The 18,415-nt window shown below is 38.0% G+C and overlaps 1 protein-coding gene across 2 annotated transcripts in view; it reads left to right on the top strand.

Annotated features, from left to right (window-relative positions):
• The first annotated feature begins 689 nt into the window (after window positions 1-689).
• GOLPH3L (golgi phosphoprotein 3 like) overlaps window positions 690-18,415 on the top strand; it is a 37,754-nt gene continuing 20,028 nt past the window's right edge. The window contains exons 1-3 of one of the 2 annotated variants that reach the window (XM_049880374.1): window positions 724-797; window positions 1,247-1,382; window positions 2,978-3,172. In XM_049880374.1, the coding sequence (XP_049736331.1) occupies window positions 1,278-1,382; window positions 2,978-3,172 (300 nt within the window). In that variant the 5' untranslated portion in view covers window positions 724-797; window positions 1,247-1,277. Of the gene's footprint in view, window positions 798-1,246; window positions 1,383-2,977; window positions 3,173-18,415 lie in introns of both variants that reach the window. The other variant, XM_049880375.1, reaches the window with a different exon arrangement.

The raw sequence follows: 18,415 nt of genomic DNA, 5'->3' as shown, positions 1-18,415 counted from the left end.
GCCTCTTGTATTTGCAGCAGTCATATTCTAAAAACATACATTGCCCATGGATTTACCATTAATAAGCGCTATAGTGAATGTTGGTGTGTATGCCATGGCAGAAATGTACCCAAATAAACGGTCAGTGTAAACCAAATAAACGTCTGCAAACTGACCCATCAGGTTTTTCTGGAAGAGGCCATACGGGATAAGCTTACTGCCAGAAACAGTACTAAAATGTTTATTCTTTGCTTTATTGCTTGGATCCCAACACATCTCACCTAATTGTCCCAGTATACACTGCTACAGTTAACAACACCTGCTACTCTGAGATTGACCAACCGAAGTCTTTGTAGATCGATAGCCCTTGTTAGCTCACTGGACGCTTTGATTGGCCGGTTTAATGGGAGTGGGGAGCGCAGCCCTCTTTCCTCTCTTCAACCAAGGTTCCTTCATTGGATTGACCAGCTGTCAGGTTGAACCCAAACCTGCCTCCGTTTGGTGGTGTTTGTCTGGATCGCAACACAATAGCCGGGGGAGATCCTCCCCTCGTAAGCTCCGATTGGCTGGACTCAACCTTGGTGGTTTCTGATTGGCCCAATGAAGAAACACCAAGGTAGGTTGCCTAGTGATCCTGAGGAAGCTGATGTGTTATTCCTTCTCTGCATCGAAGGATCAGGAAGTTTGTGCTCTCTACGTGGCTGAGAAGTTTTTCATCCACTAATACCGGGGAGGGGTGGGGTGGGGGCAGGTGTCCCTCTATAAAATATAGCGCAAGCTGCAGTCCGCGTCCAGCTGTAACCCAGGAGTAATATCAGGTAAGCAACGGGGAAAATACATTTTCTAACGTCCAAAATAATAATAAAACCTCTAAATTTTTTATTTCATGCAGAGAGGAAGATTTTTATATATTTATTTTGGCCATTTGTTTTTTCAAGTAGGTAAATGTCTGGGGCGAATTAATTCCTCAAAGAAAATTCCTCTTTTATTTTTTTTACCCTGAAGATTTAAAGTTTCTAGGACTGGGTTTAGAAATATGTACTATTCACAGTGCCAGATAGGGTTAGTGCCCTTAAGCATTTATTTCATCCGTGTCTTCCTCCTCCATTCTTCTCTCCTTCACTCTTCTTCCCGCCGCCCAAGAATTATGTTTGAAATATATCCTTGTACAACAATCTTTTGTAAGTCACTTCATTTGTATTTTTATTTTAAATGTTCACATGCATTTCTGAGTATTCATTTTAATCAGTATATATTTATTGAGCAGTTACAACGTTAAAGACATTGTGCTAGTTGCTATGGAGAATATAAAAACCAAGAAGACAATATCCCTGCTCTCAAGATGTTTACAGTTGAGAGACAGCCATACCAAAAGAAAGACTGTAATAAATGCTTTAAAGGAAGTAAGTATAAATAAAATTCCATGAAAGTACAACTCAGGGAGAGACCAATTCTGACCGTGGGGCTTATGGGTAATGGAGAAGGAAATTCATTTAAGGCTTCACAGTGAGTTTTCAACAGGCCCTTGAAGAATGGGCAGAATTTAGAGGAGAAGGTAGAAGGGAGAGAGCCCCAGCATGAACAAAGGAGCAGTAGCAGAAAGCATAGGGGGTGTTTGAGACATGGTTTGACAACAGTGCATAATTGAGAGTAACGGGAAGTGTTGCTGGAAGGTAGGATTGGGGTCAAGTCACAGAGGCTCTTGAGTGCCATTCCTTTGACTTTGAAAAAGGTATTCTTTAAATAATTACTAATTAAAACTATTGTGTATCATCTTAAGTTAACCCTGGTGGTGTAGTGGGTAAGAGCTACGGCTGCCAACCAAAAGGTCGGCGGTTCAAATCCACCAGGTGCTCCTTGGAAACTCCATGGGGCAGTTCTACTCTGTCCTGTAGGGTTGCTGTGAGTCAAAATCAACTTGACGGCAATGAGTTTGGTTTGTTTTTTTGTTTGTTTTATATCATCTTAAAAACTGACATTTAGATGTATCTGAAGTGTGCTAAATTTAAATGTTATCACAGATTTAGTGAAGTATCTTTTGACTATAGATTAAAAAAAAACTGTTGTGTGTTAAAAAACCCTGGTGGCCTAGTGGTTAAGAGCTAACGGCTGCTAACCAAAAGGTCAGCAGTTCGAATCCACCAGACGCTCCTTGGAAACTCTATGGGGCAGTTCTGTTCTGTCCTATAGGGTTGCTATGAGTCGTAATTGACTGGATGGCAACGGATTTGGTTTGGGTTTTGGTAGTAGTGTGTTATATAAAAGGTCATGTGCTTCAGTACTTTTTTATAATTGGGAAAAGACTTGCTAATCTTTTAACCTATGTTGTCAGTACATTCTGTTGGCAGCTGTATGTGTATTTTCAAGATGACTAGTTGAGGTCTGGAGATGGAAAGTTTACTGGCTGTGTGGAATTACTACACATGATCTTCTGAGTGCTCTTTTCTAGACTAGTGATGTCTAAAGCGAGTGCAAGAAATGAGCCATTAGCATATGAGATGGAAGTATTAGAAAGTGTATTCCTATTTAATTTTTCTCATCCTTATATACTTTCTATTTTTCTGTATGTTTTATAATAATAGTATAATTGAATGTTTCTAGAAATAATATCTGAAGTGTTATATACACATTTGGGGGCTGGAAACTCATAATTTTTTGCTGTCTCATCTTATTTAACTTAGGGATCCGTTTTGTGAAAGAGGAATTACAATGGTGGTCAGTCACTCCTGGGTTATAGATTACGCACAAGAAATAAGGAGTTTAAAAGACGATCATTTGTATTTGCCTTTGGAATTACGAATTTGATCTCTTGTCAGTTCTATCTGGGGAATACAAGCTATTGTACTTTTGAAAAGAAATTGTGTTACGTATCCAACTTTTCTGATCATTACTCCTTCCTTTCTCTGTTTAGTAAATATTTCTTATTTGCATACATTTTTAGTATGCATGTATATGTGTTTATGTACATAAGCACACATTCTTTTACCATCCCTTCCAGAAACAAGTGAGAATGACCACTTTAACTCACCGGACCCGTCGCACTGAAGTAGGCAGGAACTCTGAAAAGAAAGTGGAAAGTGAGGAAGACATTAATCAAGAGAGAAATCCAGACAGTGAAGACTCTGGAGACTCTAAGGATATCCGCCTCACCCTTATGGAAGAAGTACTGCTCCTGGGACTAAAGGATAAAGAGGTACTTCATTTGGGTTTGCTACACTATCTGAAATAATTTAAATATGGGAATGTTTTTAGGAAGTAATCGGATGAAATATTTTCATTAATGCTATATTGGACTTAGAATTGTGCTCCAGCCATCTGGGGGCAGAGGAGTTTGAGGGGGTGACTGATATTTGGAGAGTAAAGTCCAGAAGTATAATTATTTGAGGTGTAATTTAATGACAGAATTGCTCCAGAGTTTTAGAGGATACAGAAGAGGATAACCTGGTGTAAAGTTTGTGTATTTGTAATTTCCCGAGTCAGAATTGATGGTAAGACAATTCAGAGAGAGGGCCCACACTTTGAAGTCTTCCTGTGCTTTGGAAGGGAAAACATCTTTTTAATAAAAAAATAAGGAACAAGGGTGGTTATCTTTCTTAGAGAAATAAATGATAGGTAGATTTCTTACAATGTAGCAGAAATTTTTATTCTCTTCTGTGGATCTTTAGAAGTTTAAATATCAACAATTGATGAGGAATATTTTAATTTTAGAAGATGTTTTAAAATTCATTTCACCTTTCCCTTTCTAAATTTTTTCATATTACAGAAGTATTTATAGTAGAATAATCTTGAGATAACAAGGCTTGCGTTACAACCAAATATTTTCTTGGCATTTCTGCTATGATATACATTATCCTTCATCTGTAATTTAACTTTTTCCTGTCTGCTTCTCTCTCACTTTCTTCTCTGTATAAAAGAGTTTGAGGGTATATAAATGTAATATTTGAAACAATCTGCTTCCTCTCCAAGAATGTCTTTAGTACAGAGCGGGAGAAAAATGTAGAACAAATTCAAATTCACAAAAAAGATCAGACTTCCTGGTCTAACAGAGACTGGAGGAACTCCAGAGACTATGGCCCCCCAGACACCCTTCTAACTCAGAACTAAAACCACTCCTGAAGTTCACATTTCACCCAAAGATTATTCAGGCCTATAAGACAAACAATAATACACATGAAAAATGTGCTTCTTAGATCAATCAAATATATGAAACCAAATGGGCAACACCTACCCAAAACAAAAAGGAGAAGGCAGAAAGTGACAGGAAAACTTGATAAATGAAAACAGGGAACTTGGAGTGAAAGGGAGATAGTGTTGACACATTGCAGCGATTGCAACCAACGTCACGAAGTAAGTTGTGTATAAACTTTTGAATGAGAAACTAATTTGCTCTGTAAACTTTCACCTAAAGTACAATAAAAAAAGAAAAAGTGTTAAACACCCACTGCTGTTGAGTCGATTCCGACTCATAGCAACCCTATAGGACAGAGTAGAACTTCCGCATAGGGTTTCTAAGGAGCGCCTGGCGGAATATCAAAAAAAAAGGTATATTTATGACTAACATTAATTTTGAAAACATTTAAAATTAAAATGTTGCTTTATATTAAAAAATACTAAATTTGGCTTTACTAATTTTTGCCTTAGCTAGAAATGAAGTAGCTACATACATCTAGCAATATCTCTTCTACATAGTTTCCTTAATTTGGAAATACTCTTATTTCTTAGACTTTGCAATTTACTTTCTTTACCATTTTCCCTTCTTTATTTTTCTCATGTCAAATTACCAACTTGAACAGAACTTAGAAGACCTGTTACAGCCTCTGGATTATTAACTAATATTAGAGGCATGTCCGTATGTACTTGGCCAAGACACAAATATATTAGAAAATCCTGCCCAAGAGCATATTTTCCTGTTTGCTAAGAAAGTTGATGAGGCTCTGATTTTATAAAAGGCAAATAAATGAAAGAGCAATACTTAATGTCAGAGTAGAACTGAAGATTAGGTATAAATATTTGTTTTGAAATATTTACATAGTGCCTAGGAAACATTCACTGTAGAAGAGTATAGTAGAAGAAAAAACTATTTGGTTTGCTTCAGTTTGCAATAGGAATGATTTATTTCCCGCTGACTTTTTAAAAGTTAACTAACCCAAACATCTGTCAACAGCAGAATGGATAAAAATCAATTGTCCATTTTTATTTAAATGAGGAAAAATACATTTTCTATACATAGTGATCGTGAGCATTGTTACACAACCTGTGTGATTCTCACATAATGTTTATTGAAGGAAGCCAAACACAAAAGAAATATATGTTGGATGATTCCATTTAGATAAAATTCAAAAAACCATAGCATTTGGGGTCGTGTATGTAGCTGGTAAAACCATAAAAAAAACCAAGGACGAGATTGCCATAGTTGTTAAGGTAGTGGTTACCTTTGTGTGGGAGTGAGCAGGGATTTGTGATTAGAAAGGAGCATGAGGAGGATTTCTGAGTATTAATAGTTTTCTGAGGGAGTCTTCGTAGCGCAATGGTTAAGCTCTCAGCTGCTAACCAAAAGATCAGCGGTTTGACCCCACCAGCACTCCATGGAATATAACACCTGGCAATCTACTCTCTAAAGATTTACATCCTTGGAAACCCTATGGGGCAGTTCTACTGTCTCCTGTAGGGTCGATATGAGTCGGAATTGACTCGGTGGCACGTGACAGCAATAGTTTCCTGTTTTCTGGACCTAGAGAGTTCCTGGATATTCACTTTTGGAATAATTCATTGAGCTGTTACTTATTTTTGTTTTGTGCACTTTTCTGTATGTGCATTATATTTCACAATAAAAAAAATTTAATGTAAACAACAATCAGTAAATTATTGCACGTTAGAACAATACGTACCATGGGAGTTTAAAGGGAGGAGATATGACTGTAAATTGGAATCATCTGAGGAAGAATAATCCTGTTGCTCTCAAGTCAGTTCTGACTCTGACCCAACAGGACAAGGTAGAACTGCCCTATAGGGTTTCCAAGGAGCGGCTGGTGGATTCAAACTGCCGACCTTTTGGTTAGCAGCCTGACTTCTTAACAACTGCACAACCAGGGGAAGAATAAAAAACAAAAACAAACCCCGTTGCTGTCAAGTTGATTCTGACTTGTAGTGACCCTATAGGACAGAGTAGAACTGCCTCATATGGTTTCCAAGGAGCACCTGGTGGATTCAAACTGCCAACCTTTTGGTTAGCAGCAGAACTCTTAACCACTATACCACCAGGGTTTCCAGGGTAAGAATAGAGGGCAGTAAAACTTAAACTAAGCCTTTAAGGATAGGTAGGTGTCATGGATTGGATTATGTTCCCCCCAAAACTGTGTGTATTAATTTGGCTGGGCCATGGTTCCCAGTATTGTGTGATCTTCCTATGTGTTGTAAATCCTGCCTCTATGATGTTAATGTGGGAGGATGATAGGCAGATGTGTTAGTGAGGCAGGACTCAATCTACAAGATTGGATTGCATCTGGAGGCAATCTCTTGAGATATAAAAGAAAGAAGTGAGCAGAGGGACCTCATACCACCAAGAAAGGAGCACCGGGAGCAGAGTGCATCCTTTGGACCCGGGGTCCCTGCACCTGAGAAGCTCCTTGACCAGGGGAAGATTGAGGACAGGGACCTTTCTCCAGAGCTGACAGAGAGAGAAAACCTTCCCCTGGGGCTGATATCCTGAATTTGGTCTTTTAGCCTATTTTACTGTGAAGAAATAAATTTCTCTTTGTTAAAGCTATCCACTTGTGATATGTCTGTTACAGCAGCGCTAGATAACTAACACAGTAGGATTAACATAAATTGAGAGAGAGGGCCACATTCTGGTTGAGGGAACCAGAGTGAGCCAAGGGTTAATGAGTTTCATGAGTTTGGAAAATAATTGAGTAGACCAGTATGACTGAAGTAGGTGGTAGTCTTGGAGAGCAATGGGATTCTAAATTAGCAAATAAGATTCAGGCCAGATTATGAAGGATATTGAGTGCCAATCAGAGACTTTTAAACTCTTTCCTTAACATCAGCCTGTTAAAAACAGTAAAGCACATTTCATTTTTGTATACAACTTAAGGACTTAATGGCATTTTACTCTGTATTCTTTGTATGTTAAAAAAAAAAAACCTGAATGTTAAATTTTATATCCCAAAGTCACTTTTGCTTAAGATTTTCATAAAATCCTCTGTTTAGAATACAATACTTTATTTTTTTTAGAAATTATATCTGTTTCAGAAACATGTAAGTACAGAACAATATATTTCAAGTATTACAGACCTAGAAAGGAATGGCAATAGGCCATATATTCAAATCATCAGTGAAAAATTATGTCATCCCTTCCTTAAGATTCTTCTGAGGAGTGGCTGCCACCGGTAAAATAGTTGCCATCGAGTCAGATCCAACTCCTGGTGAATCTCGTGTGTATCAGAGTACAACTGTGCTCCATAGGGTTTTCAACGGCCGGTGTTTCAGAAGTGATTCTTCCAGGGCACCTGTGGATGGACTTGAACCTCCAACCTTTTTGTTAGCATCAGAATGTTTTAACAGTTTGTACCACCCACTGACTCCATAGCTGCCACAGCCTGGTTTTAAAATATTAAGCTTCATTGTCTCATAAAAACCACCAAAAAATTTAAATATATTTTGAAGAGTCTAACCTTTCAAGCACATTTAAAACTAAGATGTTACCTCGGTTCAATAACACTGACCTCAGTTGAGAAAATTAAACTTAAGTACCAGCCTGACCAAAGTAACCTAGATTTATTTCCCACTGAAATCAGTATTCTGTTTGTCATTATTGCATTCGTTCAGAGTTTTGATATAGATATAATTGACTCATGGAAAATTAATGCTTTATTTCCTAGTATATTTAAAGGTTTTCATTTATTAGACTTTTTATTGCTAAATTATTAATATCAGTAAGAGGTATTAATGCTTTTCACTTTGAGGGATGATCTTTTAACCTCTCACACTTTCAGTTCATGAATAGTGCTTTTTAATCTTCCTTTTTTCCTTGCAAAGCTTTCTCCTAGCAGTACCATTTATTGAACACTTACTATGCACTGTGAAATAAGGGCATTTCAACAGATTTCTCATTGTCACTGGAGTAAAAATTGGCAATAAGTATTGTTCATTGGAATTTTGAAAATATATTTTCATTTGTTGGGTCACCAAACATTTATTGACTGCCTCATATATGTCATGTGCTGGATATAGAAAGAGAACAAATAGTCTCTACTTTTGAGATCATTTATGGTTTACTGGCATGAGGGTAGTTGGGGAGGTTGGGAGTGGGGTCAGAAAAATCAGACCATTGCAGTACAGTGTGAAACTTGCAGAACTATGTTCTAGGCACTGAGAGACCAAAGAGGAAAAACAGCTAATTCAGCTAGGTGGTGGAAAGAGGCATAGTGGGAGAGAGAAGGGATGGAAGAGAGATGTTAGGAAAGACTTGTGGGAAGTGATAACTCAACCTGAATTCTGAAGATGAAATGAACAAGAGTTAGTCTATGAATAGAGACAAGTTCTAGGCAAAATGAACATCAGCTGGATGTTTGTGATAATTTTCAGTGATTCGCAACGGGAGTAACCACAGATATTTGAAAGCACCTCATCTCCTTTAAATGAATGCAGGTGTTTTGAAATTTAAGTACCAAACAGAGCTGGGCATCAACTTATGTGTTTTATTTTTAACCTTTTTTAAGTTATGAAATGTAACATATCCAGTAAAGCATATAAAGCACTTGTGTAGAGTTTAACAAATAATTATGAAGCAGACACTCGTGTAGCCACCACCAATAGATTGTCTTCATCCTAGAAGTTGCCTCCTTATGCTCTTCCCTAATCACATAGTGCACCTCCTCCTTGTAGTTTTAATGTGTGTGTATATCCCTAATCAATATGTTTTAGTTTTGCCTGTTTTTAAACTTTATATTATTGGGATAATATTGTTATGTATTCTTTTGTTCAGTATAATATTTATGAGATCTATGTTGTTGCACATTATTTAATTTAATGTAGTTCTTTAAGCTAGAGTATTTCATTGCATGAATATACCACTATTCATTCGTTCTACTGGTTGATGGACATTTAGGAATTCATTATGAGTGGTGCTGCTAAGAATACTCTTGTACACGTTAGTTATGTCCTTTCAAACAATGTCATTATACAAACAGAAAAAGAAAAAAATCAGACTTGGTAAAACTTTTGTTTTAAGTTGTAAAGTACGTTAATGCTATACTTTTTCAAGCTACTGATAATCCTGCATCACATATAATTCATTCATTATACTTTATTAGAAATGGGAGGCTGGAAAGTAAAAGATTTTTTTAAAGCTGAGAAAAAATTTCGGTGAACTAATTAATAATAAACAAACAACAAAAAAAAAACCCAAGTTGCTGTCAGGTCGGTTCTGACTCATGGCAAACCCATGTGTTACAGAGTAGAACTGTTTCATAGGGTTTTCTTGGCTATAATCTATACAGAAACAGTTCACTAGACCTTCTTCCTCTGCCCCACTAGGTGGGACCAAACTACCAATCTTTAGGTTAGCAGCCAAAATAACAAATCGCTTGTACCACCCAGGGACCTGAACTAATCAATAGCTTAAACAAAAAATCCGTCAGAATAAGTCAGTACACAACTTGTTTATGAATTGCTGTGGGTGAAGAAAATTGCTCCTCTCCAAAAGTGACTCAGTTCTAGATCGTTTTATTGTTAGATTAAAAGTCTAATTTAGGTTACTACATGGTCTTGCCTTTTAGTTTCCTGATTGCACATAATGAACAATAAATCTTTTGTCAGTAGTTATTGCCATTGTGAATGGGGCATATATATCGGAAGAACAAGTATATCAACTTTTGTTTGCTTTTTTAAAACATAGGCTGTAAAAAAAAAAGTAGAAGAATTTTTGTTTACTTTTGTTTTTTATTAGACCTAGCCGTATAACCCCAAAGAATTACTTACTATTGCCATAAAAGGAAATTAGCTGGGAGACCAAAGTCCTATTTTAACAGTAGGAAAGTATAGATTAAGCTCTTTCATTAAGAGACTCTCCCTATTCTCCTTACCCCTCAAATGTACACTGTTTTATAAAATATCTGGTATTGATGTTGAGACAAAAGCCACCCATATAGAATTGTGCTTTTGACTGTAACCACTGAACTGTGAACCATTGCACCTCTTTTGTCTCCTTCTTCGTATCTTGCATTTGTATAACTTAGCAAGACCAACAGTTATTCATTACAAATACATTTTCTCAACAACATAAACGGCAACTATACACCGGGGCCTCGCCAGATGGAATACACAGGAATCAAATGGATTACATCTGTGGAAAGAGATGGAGAAGCTCAGTATCATCAGTCAGAACAAGGCTAGTGGCTGACTGCAGAACAAACCATGAATTGCTCATATGCAAGTTCAAGTTGAAGCCGAAGAAAATTAAAACAAGTCCACGAGAGCCAAAGTATGACCTCAAGTATATCCCACCTGACTTTAAAGACCATCTCAAGAATAGATTTGATGCATTGAACACTAATGACCAAAGGCCAGACAAGTTGTGGAATGACATCAAGGACATCATACATGAAGAAAGCAAGAGTTCATTAAAAAGACAGGAAAGAAAGAAAAGACCAAAATTGATGTCAGAAGAGACTCTGAAACTTGCTGTGTAAAGTATAGCAGAGCAGGTAAAGGGAATGGAAGAAATGATAAAGTAAAAGAGCTGAACAGAACATTTCAAAGGGCAGCTTGAGAAGAGATAGTAAAATATTATAATAACATGTGCAAAGACATGGAAATAGAAAACCAAAAGGGAAGAACATGCTCGGCATTTCTCAAGTTGAAAGAAATTCAAGCCTCAAGTTGCAATATTGAAGGATTCCATGGGCAAAATGGAGCCCTGGTGGCGTAGTGATTAAGAGCTGGGCTGCTAACCAAAAGGTTAGCAGTTTGAATCCACCAGGCACTACTTGGAAACCCCGTGGGGCAGTTCTGCTCTGTCCTATAGAGTTGCTTTGAGTCAGAATCGACAGCAATGGGTTTGGTTTTTTTTGGTTTGTGGACAAAATATTGAGCAACACAGGAAGCATCAAAAGAAGATGGAAAGAATACACAGACACTGTACCTCGGTGGTGTAGTAGTTCAGTGCTACAGCTGCTAACCAAAGGGTCAGCAGTTCAAATCCACGAGCTGCTCCATGGAAACTATGGGGCAGTTCTACTCTGCCCTATAGGGTCGCTATGAATCGGAATTGACTCAGCGGCACTGGGTTTGGGTTTTTTTGGTTTTTCGGTTCCAAAGGGAATTGGTGGAGGTTCAGCCATTTCGGAAGGTAGCATATGATCAAGAACCAGTGATATTGAAGGAAGAAGTACAAGCTACTCTGAAAGCATTGGCAAAAATCAAGTCTCCAGGAATTGATGGAATACCAATTGAGATGTTTTAGCAGACGCAGCACTGGAGGCGCTCACTTATCTATGCCAAGAAATTTGGAATACGGCTACCTGGCCGACCAACTAGAAGAGATCCATATTTGTGCCCATTCCAAAGAAAGGTGATCCAACAGAAAGCAGAAATTATTGAACAATATCATTAATGTCACACACAAGTAAAATTTTGCTGAAGATAATTCAAAAGCAGTTGCAACAGTACATTGACAGGAACTGCCAGAAATTCAAGGTGGATTTAGAAGAGGACATGGAACCAGGGATATGATTGCTGATGTTGGATGGGTCATGGCTGAAAGCAAAGAATACCAGAAAGATATTTACCTGTGTTTTATTGACTATGCAGAGGCATTCGACTGTGTGGATCATAACGAATTATGGATAACATTGCAAAGAACGGGAATTCCAGAACACTTAATTGTGCTCATGAGGAACTTGTGCATAGACCAAAACTCAGTGATTCAGCAGAGCAAGAGTGTACCGCGTGGTTTAAAATCAGAGAAGTTGTGTATCAGAATTGTATCCTTTCACCATACGTATTAAGTCTGTATAAAAAAAAAAAAAAAGTCTGTATACTGAGCATATAATCCAAGAAGCTGGACTATATGAAGAAGAACGTGGCATCAGGATTGGAGGAAGACTCATTAACAACATGCGATATGCAGATGACACAACCTTGCCTGCTGAACATGAAGAGGACTTGAACCACTTACTGATGAAGATCAAAGACCACAGCCTTTAGTATGGATTACACCTCGACATAAAGGAAACAAAAATCCTCACAACTGGACCAATAAGCAACATCATGATAAATAGAGGAAATATTGAAGTTGTCAAGGATTTCATTTTACTTGGATGCACAATCAACAGCCATGGTAGCAGCAGTCAAGAAATCAAACAATGTATTGCATTGGACAAATCTGCTGCAAAAGACATTGGACAAAGCTGCTGCGAAAGACTTCTTTAAAGTGTTAAAAAGCCAAGATGTCACCTTGAGAACTAAGGTGTGCCTGACCCCAGGCATGGTATTTTCAGTCATCTCATATGCATGTGAAAGCTGAACAATGAATAAGGAAGACCAAAGAATTGATACCTTTGAATTATGGTGTTGGTGAAGAATATTAAATATACCATGGACTGCCAGAAGAATGAACAAATCTGTCTTGGAAGAACTACAGCCAGAATGCTCCTTCCTTAATAGTGAGTATGGCAGAACTCAGTCTCACGTACTTTGGGCATGTTATCTGGGGGGACCAGGCCCTTGAGAAGGACATCATGCTTAGTAAGGTAGAGGGTGAGTGAGGAAGACCCTTGTGGAGATGGATTGACATAGTGTTTCAAGCATAGCAACAATTGTGAGGGTGCCCCAGGACTGGTTAGTGTTTCATTATAGAATCACTGTGAGTTGGAACCAACTGGAATGCACCTAACAACAATGGCATTTCCAAAACATTTTCCACATTCTCCTGTTTGATCCTGTGAGGCAGGTATCATCGTCTCTATGGGAATCAAAGTTAAATGGTTACTTGGCCAATAAATTGTGAGATTTACATCCACGCTGACTCTTAAAAAGTAAAATTTAAGAAAAAAAAAAGTAAGATTCCCCCCCCACATGATAATTGCTCTATCCTAGGTTAAAAAAGAACATGCTTACAAAACAATATTCTGTATTTTTTGTTTGTTTCTTGCTAAGCTCAAGAGAATTGTTTAGAATTTTTAGCTATTTTAGCGTGACCCCAAGAATTTCATCTCTTTGGGAGCTTCTACCTACTACCTACTCAGTGCCATCGAGTCAATTCCGACTCATAGTGACCTTATAGGAAAGAGTAGAACTGCCCCATAGAGTTTCCAGGGAGCGCCCGGCAGATTCGAACTGCCAACCCTTTGATTAGCAGCCGTAGCACTTAACCACTACGCCACCAGGGTTTCCCTGTAATTTATGCTTTCTATTAAGATGAAAGAGTACAGTGCTGTGCAGTAGTAGTATTTGGCACATGAGTTATTTTTTCAAGTCCTATTCCTGTCTTTTGTTTTAATGGTTAATACCTTAGCAAAGCTCACTCTTGGAAAAAGATTTTAGGGGTCTCATAAAAAACACTAAGTTGGCACAGATAATGTCAGAATAATAGAAAGTGCCACTGTAAACAATTCTGAATGATGTGATTTTATTAGTTTTATTTTTACTTCAAATTTTTCACCCCATTACCTCAAATTCTGAGGAAATGTGAAGTTATATACATTTTCTTTGTCTTCTTTTTCTTCCCTTAAATGACATATTCTGGTCATAAGGAGCAACAGGTCCAAGTAAGTAAAGAAGTTTAAATAACTCATTTTACAAAAGCAGAATGTTTAAAGAGGCAGTAAATAAATAATACTTATTAATTATTATAACAAAGTCTTTAGATGGTCTGGTGTGAAAATAAATAGGCATTTTATTTTTCTCCTCAGTTTACCCTGACAGCCGTAAGATAAGAACCCATGTCACATATCATTCCTATGGAAGAAGAGGAGACTACTATGCTAATAAAAGATAAATATGAATAGGTAGTATTCTTTTTTCTTGCATCTTAAAGCTTAAGACCAAATGAATAGACAGGCCCCTTCTAGATGTTTCTGTGGGAATGAAATAGAAAGGTTTTACCCAAATTCTCACAAAAAGACCATACTTAATGGTCTGACTGAGACTAGAGGAATCCCAGCGGTCATGGTCCCCAAACCTTCTGTTGGCCCAGAACAGGAACCATTCCCGAAGACAACTCATCAGACATGAAAGGGACTGGACAGTGGGTAGGAGAGAGATGCTGATGAAGAGTGAGCTATTTGTATCAGGTGGACACTTGAGACTGTGTTGGCATCTCCTGTCTGGAGGAGGGTTGGGAGGATAGAGAGAATTGGAAGCTGGCAAAATTGTCATGAGAGACTGGAAGGGCTGACTCATTAGGGGGAGAGCAAGTGGGAGTACGGAGTAAGGTGTATATAAACTTATATGTGACAGTTTGACTTGATTTGTAAACGTTCACTTGAAGCTCAATAAAAGTTAATGAAAAAAAAAAGAAAGGTTTTAGAGGAAATAGAAAGGTTTTGAAGATAATTGCATAATAATTTGCTGTGTCTACTTGGAGTGCAGTTCATCCTCAGGAATTGTTATTAAAATTGTGTAATTGTATAATTTTTCCTCCACGTCAGCCAACATTTATTCAGTACCTGTTCTATGCAAGGCACTGGGGAAAATAAGGAAAATATAGAATAACTAAGATGTGCTTTTCTGCTCTCAAGGAACGTATGGATCTAATCAGGGAAAAAAGGTATGCGGATGCAGGGCAGTGAATTACTTCTATGGCCCTTCTAGCCATAGTCTTTATGACTCCCACATAATGATGGGATGGAACTATGCAGATAAGGTGCTTGTGGCCCACCAACAGGATTGGGCAGCTTGCTAATAATGTAAGTAGGGTGGATGGAACCCTCTGGGGCGGGGGGAACCATGCAAATAAGAAATATACACCTCTAACTAGGAGATTGGTCAGCTTTGCCATCCTACTAGGCTTAAAAGAGCCAGCCCTAGAGCAGAGGGGGACCTTACTCCCATCAAGAAGAAGATGGGAGCAAAATGCATCCTTTGGACCCAGGGTCCCTGTGCTGAGAACCTCCTAGACCCAGGAGACAGAGTTGTAACACTGGAGACGGCACAAGATGGCAAGAAACAGCAGCAAAGAAACAACAGCAGCAGAACCAGGAGACCTGTGCCAGACAGCACATTAGACCCCAGGGAGCAAGGCAGCTACAGTAGTCATGCAGACCCACTGAGCGAGAGAGCTAGGAGCCTTTGGACGGAGACTTGCTGGCAAAATGGGTGCCTCTGCTAGGCTTGCAGAGCTGGGGTTGCTGTGCCTTAAGGAAGACTTCTTGGCATAGTGGGGTGCCTCCAGGTACTTATTGGTGGCTCTAAAGAGCTTTGTAGTACTTGCCCAAGCAGGGCAGAGGCCAGGCTGAGGGATCAAGAGAGGCCCACCTATGGGCATGGCCAAAAAGCTGTCCTGACCAAAGAACTGTATTCTGAGTCATTCCTGATCCTGAATTGTAACCTGTTACTTCCCTAATAAACCCCATAACTGTGAGTATGGTCTGTGAGTTCTGTGTTACCATTGCAACAGATTATGGAACCCAGCAGGAAAGTACAGAGTGCAGTGGGAGGGGTGGCTGGTGTCAGAATCGGAGAAAAGGTTGGAGAGATGAGGTATGTCTAATCTCCACCTCCTAAGAGTCAGCCTTGGACTGATGTTGATCTTGATTCTACCCCCTCGTGAAGTTAGAGAAGGTCAGACACCTGCACCGCCATTTTTACAGTGCATAAAAACTAGTTGCCTCGAGTCGATTTTAACTCCTAGCGACCCATATGGAAGTATATGTAAGTGCTATGAGTAAGGTACAAAAAAGTGCTGTAAGGACTTGGAAGAGGAAGAAATTCCTTAAAGGTTACTCTTTACTTCTCTTTTTCCCCTCACCTATTCACAGCTGTCGCAAAGATTAAGGTAGGAATGCCAAATAGAAAAATATACTAAATCAAAGGTTTTGAGGTTTCTGTATGTTAATTCATAGACTGCTTTTTTTTTTTTTTTGGTGTCAGTAGTTTAATGAAAGCTTTGTCTTTTTTATAAAGTAGTATCTCTCACACATAAATCCTAAGAGTAAGATTTTGAGCTTCAGATTCTGACTTCACAATCATGTGACTTTGGACACATTACTTTGACCTCCCAGTGCCTCAGGTCCTTTGTATGTAAAATGAGGATGAAAATGCCTGGTAATTGTAAAATGTAACTCAAGAAATATTTATGACTTTTTTTTAAAAATTGCCTAAAATATAAAAATGGCTTTATTACTTTTTATTATTTTAAAAATAAAATATATCTACAGTAACAAATTCAGACAAAACAAAGATCTACACGAGTGAACTTAACTGGGGTGATAGAAATGTTCTGTATCTTGGTAAGGGTGTGAGACACATAGATACATACATTTGTCAAAACTGATTGAACTGTGCTTTTCACTATATGTAAATTATACCTCAATTTTAAAAAAAAGATAAAGACAAAAATGAAAATAACTCATAATTTCACCACCCAGAGATAATTCCTGTTAAAATTTTGAAATATATCCTTACAGACTTTTTTCTGAGTATGTATCTACCTTGATAAATAATTAAAAAAAAAAAATCTTACCAAACACATTCTTTTGTAGTCTGTTTTTTTTAATTTACTTTTCTTGTCAATAAATATAAACATGACCCATCATTTTTAATGGTTTCTTATGATTCCATTGAATAAATGTTTATTATTATTAACTTTTAGGGCTAGTCTACAACTTCCTTGAAGAAAGAAAAATGTTTTCCTGGCTTTCCAGCCTCAGATGGCTCCACCTCATCTGTCTGCCCTTATCTCTCACTGCTCCAGTGTGCTTACCACTCCAGTACCATTTGTCTTTTTATATACCTCTGCCATGTTACCTTCTGTAAACCAAACCTATTGTTGTCAAGTTGACTCTGACTCTTAGCGGCCCTGTAGGACAGAGTAGAACTGCCACATAGGGTTTCTAAGGAGATTCTGGTGGATTTGAACTGCTGACCTCTCGGTTAGCAGCCAATCTCTTACCTACTGCACCACCAGGGCTCCAGGGCTCCGCATAGTTAGATTTAATTTAAATTCTGCATTTCCTTTCTAAACCCATCACAAATCCAACAGTGACCTTTCTATTCTGTAAATTCCCTTACATTCTGTCGTACTTCTCAAAAGGTCGGGGCTCCAGACCTACCTGCTGCTGCACGGGAGAAAAGAACCTGGTGATCTGCTGTCATAAAGATCACAGCCTAAGAAACCCTATGAGGGAATTCTACTCCGTCCTGTAGGGTTGCTGTGAATTGGAATCAACTCGACAGCACACAGCAACAACAGTGCTATTATGAGAATTAAGTTAATTTATAGAAAATGTTTAATACAGAGCCCGATACATATAACTATTAAGGAGTAACCGTTCTTGTGTTTTTTAAGTCTATTAGTCTTTGGCTCTCAACTAAATGATAATTTTCTCGTGGGCAAAGACCATACTTTCTACGCAGAGATCTTAGTTGAATGCTAGGCATAAATAGGCACTTATATGCTTTAAAATAAACATCTGTAGGATAGCCTTAAGTTTTCAAAGCAGTAGTTTCTCATTTACTAGACTTGAAAATGATCATGTGAGTCAGGCCTTACAAATAAAACAAATGTTCTTAGTGTCAGAACAAGAGGGAACTGGAAAATCTGTTTCCCTAGACAAAGAGCCTAACCTAGCCTTCTTTTGTGTTTCAGTGGCCTCCCACATAAGGATGAAAAAAGTAAAATTGTTCACTGTTTCTTACTTGATGTACCATACCTCAAAATAACACTAATTTACTTGGGAATATAATGTAGAAAATAGAAAACTCACTTGATACCTGAATTAGTTTTATGTAGCCATAGGTCTGAATCAGTGCTATATGACTTCTAGAAGTTTTAGCTGAATTACTGAGCCATGGAGAAAAGAAACCCTGTGGGGCAGTTCTACTCTGTCCCATAGGGTTCCTGTGAGTCAGAAACGACTCAGTGGCAGTGGGTTTGGTTTTTTTGATTTGGAGGAAAGGGAATGGTTTAAATTTTGCTTTTATATACCTTTGTATACTGGTTACAACGCCAGATTTGGAAAATATGTAAAAAGGTTTCTTGCCCTCTTAGTTTTACACCCTTTTCCATTGATCTCACTTTTGCTTCTAAACTGTTGAAGAAGCATCATTTTGAAACTCCCTACTTCTCTGGATTTTGTTTCCCCCTCTATAAAATAAAAAATAATCTCTGTGGAATCTTCCAGCTCTTAAAATTAATCTGGTCGGGATTAAACAAAAATGTATCGACAGTTTATCATTTCTTGCTACCTATTTACTTTTAAATAAGTAACTTTTG

Source organism: Elephas maximus, chromosome 3, assembly GCF_024166365.1.
Source record: "Elephas maximus indicus isolate mEleMax1 chromosome 3, mEleMax1 primary haplotype, whole genome shotgun sequence".
Taxonomy (NCBI): Eukaryota; Metazoa; Chordata; class Mammalia; order Proboscidea; family Elephantidae; genus Elephas; species Elephas maximus.
This window is presented reverse-complemented; position numbering and strand designations above follow the sequence as displayed.